Source organism: Arvicanthis niloticus, chromosome 2, assembly GCF_011762505.2.
Source record: "Arvicanthis niloticus isolate mArvNil1 chromosome 2, mArvNil1.pat.X, whole genome shotgun sequence".
NCBI lineage: Eukaryota > Metazoa > Chordata > Mammalia > Rodentia > Muridae > Arvicanthis > Arvicanthis niloticus.
In genome coordinates this window covers 118,454,942-118,467,185 of record NC_047659.1, presented here as the reverse complement: position 1 = coordinate 118,467,185, position 12,244 = coordinate 118,454,942, and the positions used below count along the sequence as shown (strand labels likewise).

At 41.6% G+C, this 12,244-nt stretch overlaps 1 protein-coding gene across 1 annotated transcript in view; it reads left to right on the top strand.

The window, feature by feature from the left end:
* Positions 1-372: 372 nt before the first annotated feature.
* The window catches only part of Napb (NSF attachment protein beta), a 47,077-nt gene continuing 35,205 nt past the window's right edge, over positions 373-12,244 (top strand). The window contains exon 1 of the mRNA XM_034493743.1: positions 373-614. Within this exon, the coding sequence (XP_034349634.1) occupies positions 517-614 (98 nt within the window). The 5' untranslated portion in view covers positions 373-516. The remainder of the gene's footprint in view (positions 615-12,244) is intronic.

The window sequence follows — 12,244 nt, the reverse complement described above, 5'->3', positions numbered from 1 at the left end:
AATGTCTTGCTGTCAGAAATTAAAAATAGCTCTTTCGGCCAGCTGTTGCTCCTTTTCTGGGAGAGTTGGGAGGTGGGGCACCACATGATTTGACTAAATTGAGCTGAACTGCTGCATTAGATTCTGTTTTGCAGTATTGCTTGTAGAGTGTCTGTCTCTCTGTCTCTGTCGCCCCCCACCCCCAAACACACACAATGTACATTCCTTAAAACCTTGAGGTCCACCTTGGCCCAAGACCCCTCCAGGAGGTCACGCCCCTTCTCCCTCCTCCCAGGAGTCCGGGAGCATTCGGGGTCTCCCCCAACACACAGAAGCTCTCGCCCAGCCCTGCCCAGCAGCCTTCTGGGAACTGTAGTTGTGGCCTCTGACAAGCTGCCATTAAGGTGGAGTGTAGGACTACAGATCCCGAAAGGCCACGCGTGCAGCGCCTGCGTGTCCGCACCTGCTAGAGGGAGGGCTAAGTCGTCCCGGGAGCCTCGCAAGTCAGCAGAGGAGCCTTTGGCTGCAGCCGGTGACATGGACAACGCAGGGAAGGAGCGAGAAGCTGTCCAGCTTATGGCGGAGGCCGAGAAGCGAGTGAAAGCCTCCCACTCCTTCCTCCGAGGGTTGTTCGGGTGAGCTCCGGAGGTCTTGCCCTTAGGGGTCTTGGTGCCCGATCCCCTGCCCAGCCAGCCGCAGAGTACCCGGCGCAACTGCTTAGGGTTTCGGGATGCCCAGTGGCCCACCCTCTGTTTTGGGTCCCGTCGCACCCAGGGCCTCATCGCATCCCTTGAGCCGTGTCTGGGGTGGTCTCTCCAGTCTGCACACACTGCAAGCCGCAGAACCTTTTTGGGATCCTCAGGGCACCCCTCACCCGGAGAACCTCTATCTCTCAATCCCCAGGCACCCTTAAACAACCCAGAGATCTCAAACACGTCCTCGGAGATCTCTGTGGTTCCCCCATGCTTCTTGCGTCGCCAGCGGTCCCGTGCTGGCGCCAGGGTCCGCGCCGAGCTGCCCCTTCGAGGATGCCACCCCTCCTAGTGGACCAGATTCACTAATTTCCCGTGGTCGAGCTGTAAATCACCGGGGGAGCCAGGACTGTGAGGTTCTGGAATTCAGCCTAGAGCTTGGCATCTGCTGGCGGCTCGTGGGGAGCGGGAAGTCTGCGCCCCTGTATCCCGGGCACTTGCCCAGTGGCCTTGGCCCAAGGGCCTTGAAATCATTTCCTCCTTGATGTATTTTTCATTTGCCAGAGTGACTTGTATCCGTAGTTTGGGCCTCCCGTTTGGTGAACTGTATGCAACATTGCTCCTGTTTAAAGTCAGTATCCTTTGGGAACCCTGTGATTTTGTATAATTCTTACATGCTGTGGTAGGGAAGGATTTACATTCTGAGCTTTCAAAAAGCAGAGCCTGTACTGAGAGCTTGTGGGAGAATTCTGGGCTGTTGATTATGCGAATGATTCAGCTGTTTATGACAGTGGTAGGAATTACGTGTGCCTCTTCTTTTTCCCCCCCGTTTGAAAGTGAAAGATCTGTACCAAGAACAGATTTTAATTATCGGGAAGGACAAGTGTTAAGTACTTGAGTGCTGTAAAAAAAATCAGCTTAGACACTAAGTTCTGAAAACACACCCAGTGAGCTTTGACTTTTATTTTTACTTCATTCATTTGACTACTGATTACACTAATTATTATATAACAGTTTAATTGAACCCCATTGTGTTTCCATCTCCAGGAAATGTTTAGAGTCACTTTGATACAGTTTATAGTAGTACCATGGTCTGCCAAGATAAAGGAGGAGAGCATCCTTGGAGACCTCTAAGGACATTTGTCACTGCTAGGTCTTAAATGTCTCATGTAACATGAAGCTTGACACTGTAGGTGTAAGTTACAGATACTGCTTCCCCTTTAAACCAGGCAAGGAGCATTGCAGGTGCCAAAGACTAATTCTTGTCTGTGAGTCCCAGAACACACAAGATTCATTCAGTTCGTGTGAAATTTAATGGCAGAGTACCTCACCTTGGGAGACGATGCTAATACACATTTCAGATCAGGCTCTGCTTCCTCGAGCCAGTTGTGGACATTTATTTTGATCAAGAGGAACATTGTTTTGAGAAAACTAGGTCAATTCTTGAGACACTCATCAAAAAGGATTTTGAGGAATCCTTTATTTCTGAAGACACATTTTTTTGGCTGTTGCTGTCCTGCCAGTGGCAGGCCATGTAGCAAGACTTTCATTTTTCACCCACACTCTGTGTGGAGTCCCTTAGAAATAGCAGTTCAGATTCTTATCATGGGGTTTGGAACCTGGAAGGGGTTAGCTTTGCCTCTTTGGGCCTCAGCTTCTTCTGCTATAATCCAGTGTGTGTCTCGTGATTAATAATCAATGAGTTTGTCAAAGATAGTTGTTATATCTAGGTTGGTCAGTGGGTTACACCTCTGATTGAACAATTCCAAACTTATAAAGCCTATGATTAACATTATTTTTAAAAAATGTATAAATGCAAAAAGAAAAAGGGGGCATGGGATAGGGGCTTCCTAAGGGGGGGGGGGGGAATGGGGAAAGGGGATGCCATCTGAAGTATAAATAAAATATCTAATAAAAAAAGAAAAAACAAAAAAAAAAAAAAAAAAAAATAAAATAAAATATTTTTAGATTAAAAAAAAAAAAGAAAAAAAAAAAAGCTCAAAGAACTTCCAAGATAATAACTTTGCTTAAGTCAATCTGACTCTTAAATTTTACATCCTTCTCAAGTGATTGTTTTTTTTTAATCTGAGTTCAGTTTCATCATTCAGCTGTTTTTACCTTTTAGGGAAGGAATTCTGGCTATGGACTGTTAACCGACATTTCTTCACAATCTTTATCCTATTAAATTATGTATGTAATTAGAAAAAATAATCAATGAGTTTGTAAAATACTTAGACGTATGGATGTTGGAAATGGCTGTGGGATGGTTATCCACATACACCTCCAAGCTGGCAACCCCTCTTCTCAAGGAAGCAGAACGGCAGATGGATTGAGTTTTGCAGGATTTCAGAGCCAAAAGTGTGGTCGCTAGCCTTAATGAGTAAATACCCTGAAGAGTTTTAGCCAGGTCAAGTATGCTTTGTACTGTGAGGACTGAGAGGTTTCCAGTCATATTGTGTCCTGAAAAGCTTAGAAGAATATGTAGAACTTCATGAGATTCATCATAAGCAAATAAGTATTTGAAACCCCAAACTAGACCTATTTCTCTATTAGTTGCAATGAGAGGACTACAGTTTTGTATCAGTTTTTGATGTTTAAAGTCCTGTGGGTGTGACATTGCGAGCATCTGTCATCACCTTATGTGTTGTCTCGCCCCGCCTCTCTTTGGTTCTGTCCCTCATTTACAGTAGTATTATCCATCCCCATGTGAGACTCTCAAGTTAACAGGCAGTTAATAATGACAAGTATCATCAACGTTCCTGTTTGAAAGATGGACAGGTGATGATTTAAGGATGTGTCAAGACATTTAAAAAGGCATTTGGCTTAGTGCAGATGTTTCACGTCACTACTGTTAATCTCCTAACTGCAGATTAAATTGTAGCTTGACTTCATCTCCTGTATCCCAGACACTGCTTTTGTGATAATACTATGTTCTCAGTATTGTTACATAACTCTGCCGTTCTGTTGCTGCTTTAGATGGAAATATGCATGGAAATTCATAAGAATGGGTCTACTGGATGTTTTTTCAGCCTGGTAGCTGGAGGTTGGGGGATGCATCAGTACAATTTTCCCCCAGCAAGGCCTCTTGCAGCTCCCCTACAAGAAAACATTTTAGAAGGGATGCAGATATGCCTGCAACCAGTGTTCCTTCTGTTTGGTTTCCTATGTTATTCCCAGTTAAAGAGTAACTTTGTTTGTGTTTTGGTTTGTTTTTGTTTGTTTGTTTGTTTTCTTTGTAGCTGTGCAGTCAAATTTTCACTTTTTCTGGAGAGGACAGTGTAAAGCCACCACTGAAAAAGTCAAAGTTTCATTTAGTGCATTGTCAGAACGGAGCTGTGGAAATTTGTAGTTAATTTCAAAGTTTAATTTAGCGTCTCAACGAACCGCTAGAATGATCTTAAGCTGGCCAGACTGACAATAGGATGCTTTCGAAGTGCAACGGCCTCCTCGCTATCTTCATTTGTTGGTAGGGGAATATGCAGTGAGGGTGTGTGGCACAGTGCATATGGAAGAAAGCCATACTTGGGGAATGATAGGAAAATTTTTCTGGGCTTCCTTTGTTCCTTTCTTGTTTGTTTGTTTGTTTGCTTGCAGTGCTGGGGATGCAACCCCAGGCCTTATACATTGTTAGGCAAACACTTATCCTGCCACTGAACTATATTCTCAACCCCCTGATGGTTCCTTTACAATGTTCCTCAATCTCATGGCTAATAAAAGAGGTGATTCAGTGTAAATTTAATAAAGGATCCTTTTGGGTTACTGCAACTAAGATGGGTCTACTTAATAACTGTGAAGATTCAGGTATTTCTTAGATACTATAGACTATATCCATATTGTTCCCTTGTTTTTATTTCAGTGAAGATTGTTTCCGTGTTTAACAGTCATGTGATAAGTTTGAGAGAGAGCATTTACATCTTTCTCAGTTGTGATTAATACTTAGATGTAGATTCAGGTTTTTTTTTTTTAAAGTCATTAATCATTTGGATGTGGTGGCACACACCTTAATATCCAGCATTAGGGAGGCAGAGGCAGGTAGATCTGTGAGTTCAAGGCCAGCCTGGTCTACATAATGAGTGCCAGGACAGCCAGGGCTATGTAGAGAAACATCTCAAAAACAAAACAACAAACAAACAAAAAAGAATAGGAAAAAGCAACAACAACAAAAAAATCATTGATGTGGTCACTTATTTCTGTAATCCTGTAATTGTAATTCCTGCAGTCTAGAGGCTATAAAGCAGGAGGATCTTGAGTTTCCTGTCAGCCTGTCTCAAATACAAGACCGTAAATATAGACAAAGATGTAAGTTACAGTGTAAGACACGTAAGAGTATTTGTGTATATTTCTTATAATGTTAGAAGTAAGATATGGAACATTGTGTACAGAAAAACAATAATACATGCCACTTAAGTCTGTAATTCTGGGATTTTTATACTTCAGATTTTTTTCAAATAGTTCTTATTTCTGAGAATAATTCATGAGTGATTGTAAATAATATTACCCTGTGCTGGCTGATGGTTTATGTCAGCTTGACACAAGCTAGAGTTATCTGGGAAGATGAACTACAGTTGAGAAAATGTCTCCCTAGATTGGTCTGTAGGCAAGTCTGTAGGCATTTTCTTGATTTGATGATTAATGCACAGTGGGAGGATACAGCACACAGGACTCTGTCCTACGTTATGTATGAAAGTGGGCTGAGCATGCCATGGAGAGCAAGCCAGTAAGCAGTGTTCTTCCATGGGTTTTGCTTCAGGTTCTGCCTCCAGGTTCCTGCCTTGGCTTCCTTCCTTCAGTTAACTAGGACTTGGGACATGTAAGCCAAATAAACCATTTCCAGTCTCAAGTTGATTTTGGTCACTGTGTCTTATCACAGCAATAGAAACTCTAACTAAGATATCTAAACTGGCTTTTTTTTTTTTTTTTTTAAATAGCAAGAAAATGGGGTAAACCAAGAGTGTCCATGTCACCAGATCACAGTGCCATCCTAGTCATAGGACTTTATACTCTGTAAGGCCTTCAGAACTGTGTTCATTTGATTTGATGATAAAAAATCAGCATGACATTTTAAAGCATTTCAGCCCCTCAAACAGTTCACAGGAAGTTCAAGGTTGGAATTAGAATTTCAGAATGTTAGCTTTTCTGTTTTCAAGTAGAACTTATCAAAACAATAAAAATCTTACATATAATTAGTCAATATTGTTTGAATTAAGGCATATTTCTCATGGTAGGGAACTCCCGTTTTACTGGGTATTTTTCATCATGGACCATTGTTTTATTTGAAAAACCTTATCAATATCTATGGAGATACAAATTATTTTTCTCCTTCAAATTACTAATATCTTGATTAGTAGGTGGGTTCCTGTTAAATTATCCTTCCATTCTTGGAATAAACTCCTCTTGAGTTGCTTTGAGAGTCTTATTGTAGCCCAAGCTAGTCTCAAGTTTGTGATCAGTCTGCTTGAGCCTCCCAGAGTTACGGTAACAGACTATGTTTGGTTTTACACAGTTTATTTAGAGTTATTTTACGTATGATTCTTTGTGTGTAGCCTGTATCAGGTTGAAATGTTGAGGTTGTAGGTGCCTCAGAAAAGGAGGTTAGATGTTTCTCTGATTTCCTTTTTTTTTTTTTTTTTAATGGGTTGTATAGCTACACTTATAGTGAAACTGTTGGGTTTCTAAGAGTGTATTTTCACTTCTTGGCTTGTTTTCAACATGTGTGGTCTGTGTGCACACACCCAGAAGCCAGAGGAGAATGACATATGTCTGTCCTCTAACACATTCTGCCTTATTTTCTTGAGAAAAGGTATGTATCGTACTGATCCTGGCACAGGCTGAGGGCCGCCGTACACACCAGCAGTACTCCTGTCTCACCCCTGCGCAGTGCTGGGATTACAGGTGTGTGGATTGTCATTCCCAGCACTGAGCATCTCCATAGGTTTTTTCACTAACACTGTTTTTTTCTAATATTTAAATACACTATTTGCACTAACGTCCATTTTAGTACATTATATTTTCTCAGAAAATTACGACTTAATCTGAAGTTTAAAAATTGACTTGCAGAGTTATGCCAGTATCTCTTTTAATTTCTAAAAGTGTTCTCTTTCAGTATTTTGTTTTTTGCTTCTTGGCACTTACTTTTACATTATTATTTCTTCCCTCTTCTCCTTTGATGTTTTATCCTTTATTCTCTAGCAACCGTCAGTAAGTATTCCCATCTGTTCCGCTGTCTGCATGCCTTTTACCTCATTTCTGTTTCTGCCTTTGCTGCTTTTTTATTTTCCTTATCATTTATTTTCCCCTCTGGCTCTTTTTTGCAGGGGTATTAATTTGCTGTCTCCAGTTTGCTTATATGAATCTGATTTAGGTGTGAATTCTTTTTTTTTTTTTTAAAGATTTATTTATTTAATATATGTAAGTACATTGTTGCTGTCTTCAGACACACCAGAAGAGGGCATTGGATCCCATTTCAGATGGTTGTAAGCAACCATGTAGCTGCTGGGAATTGAACTCAGGACCTTTGAAAGAACAGTCAGTGCTCTTAACTACTGAACCATCTCTCCAGATCTTAGGTGTGAATTCTTTTTTTGTTTTGTTTTTGTTTTGTTTTTGTTTTTGTTTTTGTTTTTGTTTTTGTTTTTGTTTTTGTTTTTTCCAGACAGGGGTTTCTCTGTGTAGCCCTGGCTGTCCTGGAATTCACTTTGTAGACCAGGCTGGCCTCGAACATAGAAATCCGCCTGCCTCTGCCTCCCCAAGTGCCGGGATTAAAGGCGTGCGCCACCACCGCCCGGCTTAGGTGTAAATTCTTAAACTGCTTTAACTGTGTGCTGTAGGGCCTGATGCATAGTGCTTTGATCTTGTCTGTTTGCTCTTTGGTTTGGGAGTTGTTGGGGCTATCCTTCTAGACAGAAGAGATGTTTTTAAAATTTCTGTTAAATTTCTGTTAAATTTCTGTTTTATTTCCTTATGATTAGAAAACCAACAGCCATTTCTCTGTTTTCTTTGCTGCCTAATATGTTATCAGTGTTCATGAATGGTCATATATGAAGGTAGATAGATGCTTGCTCCTCAGTTTGATAGAGATCTATACTATCTAACTACTGGGTATATAATTAGGACTGCCTTTTGTGTCTTATTTATTTGATGTGCTTTGGACTGAGAGATACGTGTTAATGTCTCATTTTTGTGTGTTTCTGTGGATCTGTAGTTTCTGCTTTAAGAGGGTCACTATTGCTTTATTCAGTTACTAAAGATAATTCCATTATGATCTTTATCTTTAGTATTATAGAATGTGCTTATTTTACCTTACATGATGTTTTTGAGTCCAGATTCTACCTTGTCCGTTCTAGAAACCAAGATACCCGTACATGTTTTTAAATTGTGTGCATTTCCTATGTTGGGACTATGTGTTATAGAAAAAAGATCACACAGTTATCTTGTGGCCATGTGTCCTGTGTCAGCCAGCTCCCCCTTCCCCACAGGCTGTGATGGCTTTGTGACTGACTCTGGGGAAGTTAAATGGAAAGGACATATACTTCCCCTGGCAAGTGCAGGCCTATCCTGTGTTTCTGTTGAATCTTTATTCTCTTGAGACATTAAGAAGGGGACATCCTGGGGCAGAGTATGAGAGCCCTTAGGAAGGAACCATCACAGCACTCCTGCAGGTGAATTAAGCTAAAGAAGCCTTTGTAGGATGTCAGGGCTATTTGAGCTTGTGACACATATAACAGAGTTCGCTGTTTGTGCTGGTTTTGTTTTATTTTAAAGACAGTGTCTTACTGTTTACCTCTGGCTGGCCTAGAACTCAGATATGTAGACCAAACTGGTCTTAAACTTCTGGTATATGTTTTTTTTTTTCTTTCCATCTTTTAAAAATCTTTTTTATTTATTTTTTATTTTACACATATAGGTATTTAACCTGCATGTATGTCTTCACCACATGTGTGCCTGGTGCCCAAAGAGACCAGAAAAGGGCGTCAGATCTTCTGAAAGTGGACTTACAGACAATTGTGAACTGCCTTATAGGTGCTGGGAATTGAACCTTTGTCCTCTGTGAGAGTAGCTGAGGTGACTCTTCAGCGCTCTGGTGCATTCCTGGCTCTGTATCCTACGCCTTTCAGAAGGGCCTGGCTTTAGCTGTGTCCCTTCTGTGGCTCTGTTTCGGAGCAAATCTGAAAGTGATATTGATGTGACTCTTTCTCAACTGTTGGAGCACTTTGTTGGATTTACTGTATTTTACATTTTATCTGATTCTTTTGCTATCTCTCTCTCTCTTTTTTTTTTTAATTTGGAGATGTTTGTGATTTGTTCGGCTGTTACCTTTATGACATAAAGCTTTTAAAAATAGTTCAGCTCCTGTTCCTTACTTAGGCCTCTGTTCTTTCATTTGTCCTGGAAAACACCTATTCCCCATGTGCTTGAAAGTGCGTGCACCGTCTCATTCCTCCACTGAATGCTTTTGTTGGTTTGGTGTGGGAGTTTTGCTATTTGTATTTAGATAAAAAAAAAATTCCTTTGCAGTTTTATTTTTTTAACCTTTCTCATTGTATGCTTTAGTCTTAGATGTGTAATAAAATGTATCCAGTGCCCACCCACTGACATTCTCTGGTTCTCTCTTAGTCTTCTTGAACTTTTGGGTTCTGTCAATGATGAGTGAGAAATGGCTTGACTAGCTACTTTATAGCAGTGTGACTTTGTTTCCCTCTTGAGTTCTTGGAAAATTCAGCTGTCAGCTGTGTATGCTAGCACTGAAACCTAGCCTAACTTGATTTTTTTTAGGTTTGTAAGCACCTTTGCCTTTTGATAAGGGAGCCCAGAGATTTTCTTTGTTTATAGAACTGGGTAGCTTACCAGGATTTCTCAGTGGACCTTAGTACAAGGTTGGCTGGTTCAGTGTTTGGATTCAGGTATTCTTTGTATCTTGGGAAAATTTGGGGGAATTTTCCGAGATTCTGGGTGAAACATTTGTTTTCTCTTCCCTCTTTGGAGGACTCCTAAGTTCATGGAGTCAGTCAGTCTTCTGGATTGCCTGCCACTGAGTCCTTGACCCTGACAAGGAGCAGCAAGGAGGGAATGAAGAGAGGACAGGCGCATAAACACACCTACAGAAAAGCTGGGGTCAGGTGGGCCTTGCTCTGATGGAGGGTACCAACTATGCAACAGCCCAGAACCTCAGTGTGGTTACTGCATATAGTACATGGGGGAGGGATTTGCTAGTCTTGGTAAGAGCTCTCTGTACAGTTTCAGGCTGTAGGAAGACTTTGCCACTTATTCTGAGGCTGACCCATGTGGGGAAGGCTTTGCCAATTTCTCATGGATCCGAGATGCTGGATCCTAGACATAGCCAAGCTCATGTCAACAATACACATTCATCCAAGACATCCTTGGCTCCCCACAGCCAGCAGCAGTAATGGTAACAGCATGGGCTTCTGTAGTAGGAGAGGAGGGATATGAATCTTTGCCGGCTTCTTAGACTTTGCTGCTGTAGAGTTGGGTACAGTGTCTGGAAGGAGTGGCTCTGTGGAGCACTAGTTAAAGACCGCCTTCCTTAGGCAAGACTGAACTGATCTTTGCTGCTTGCTTGCCTTGCCTTCTTTCTTTGCTCTGCCACCTGGTAAAGAGTTCCCTCGCTCCCAAAGGCAGTCTTCTAGAGACTGTGGCTCTGTCCAAGGCACTCTTTTTCAGTTTCCTGAACTGACCTGACCTGACCTGACCTGACCTGACCTGACCATTCAGGTCTGCCTGGCCTTGGAATTCCTCGGTCAGGGCTCCCTTACTGGGCAGTGGTTCTCCCTAATCGTAGCACGTTGGTCCTCCTGACTTGTACCAGGAGCCATGCACACTGGCTTTGTTTCTCCCCAGCTCCATTTGAGTGGAGGTTTACTATCTGTAGGATGTGTTTGTAAGTTTATATTTAGGCAACATTATCCCTTGGGAATTACAGCAGTGATTAATATTCTATAAAGATTGCAATTCAGTTCAAAGATTACATTGTATAAAGGTACATTTTTTAAGATAAAAATTTCACTATGTAGCTCTGGCTGTAATTCACTATATAGGTGCGGCTGGCATTGAACTCACGCTCAGGCCTCTGCCTCCTGAGTGCTGGGATTAAAGGTGTGTGCCACCATACCTGGAAAATGCGTTTAGAATGTCACTAGCCAGATCTGGTTGTGTAGAACTAGTTTGTAAGTTTATTAAATTGATGCTATTCTTTGCTTTTTTAAGGTATTTACCTATCTTGTTTGTTTTTTTAAAATACCTTCTATTAGTGGCTCTTATTGGCACATTATAGGCACATTGCCTATCAAGGTGGAGCTTCAGAACATTGCCAGAAGTCCAGTTAGCTTTCTCAACTACACATACCTATCCCATTATCTTATTCAGGAAATTAAACTCAACTAATACTTTTGTTAGCCAGTTTGTTAAATGTGGCGTGTTCTTTTTGAGAATCCATGATCCCCCACCCCCTGTCCCCTTAAATAAGCAGAAGTGGTGAAAAGGTCTCAGAAAGGTGAGCCTAAATGTATGGGAATGAGCTTCATTTTGTTGGCATCTGGTTGCTTCTCTTCACCTCCTGGCCTGACTGCCTCTCTGAGCAGGCTGTGAATGGCATTATCTGCAAGTGGTCTGACCCAAGCCCTGGACTTTTATGCTGAACATTGAGCTCTGTCATCAGTTAATAGAAAAATGAAGGAACTTTGATTGCTGCCTCCCCTCTCCCTTGGTCTGGGAGTATCTTAAGAATATCTCCCTTCTACTACCTATTTAATAGACATATTGTTTTCAGTTGCCACATAAATGTACCATAATGTGAAATTTCAGTATTAACTGTATAGTACAGACCAGAGAGAGTAGTTGTCAAAATTAATCATCCAGGTACTTATTATATCTCTTTGTGGAGAAAATTCAGAATCATCTCTACTGGCTATTTTGAAATGTTGTCAACAGTATTTATCCTGTGAGACATTCTTCCATGTGACCACCTATACACCTGTACCTGTTAATCTTCCCCTGCCCCCGCCTTTTCCTACCCCATAACCCTTCCCGAACCTTGGCAACTATAAATCTATTCCATACTTGTGTTTTAGTCAGGTGCTCAGAAGCACCAGAAGCAGGGGATGGAAGAAAGAAAAGCAGAATTAATTAAGTGAACTTTAAGATAGGAACAAGAGCCAAATCACACTGAGATGCTGAGAACCTGGTAGTTACTCAGTCCTCAAGGCAGTTCCTAAACATTAAGAGTAACCCCACAGTAGCTGTCTCAGTTTTCTTGGTGAATAGTCTGTTTCTGGCATCTTCAGTATCCTGAAGTCTTCATTATAACTCAGGTTTCAATTTCATGGTTTTGTGCAATGGCTTCTCAGAACCTTCTTGCAGGGAATCTAGCCACATGCTGCCTTGTTGCAGCATCTTTTAAGACTTTAGAGCAAGCCTCCATGACCCCATTACTTGCATTTTTCATGCCTCTAAAACCATCGCCTGTGTACAGTGCCAGATTCTGCTTGCTTGGGATGTAGCCTGTCCCCTTAGGCCATGGCTGCAGTGGTCTAAGCTTAGAAGAATACTTCTCCAGGTGG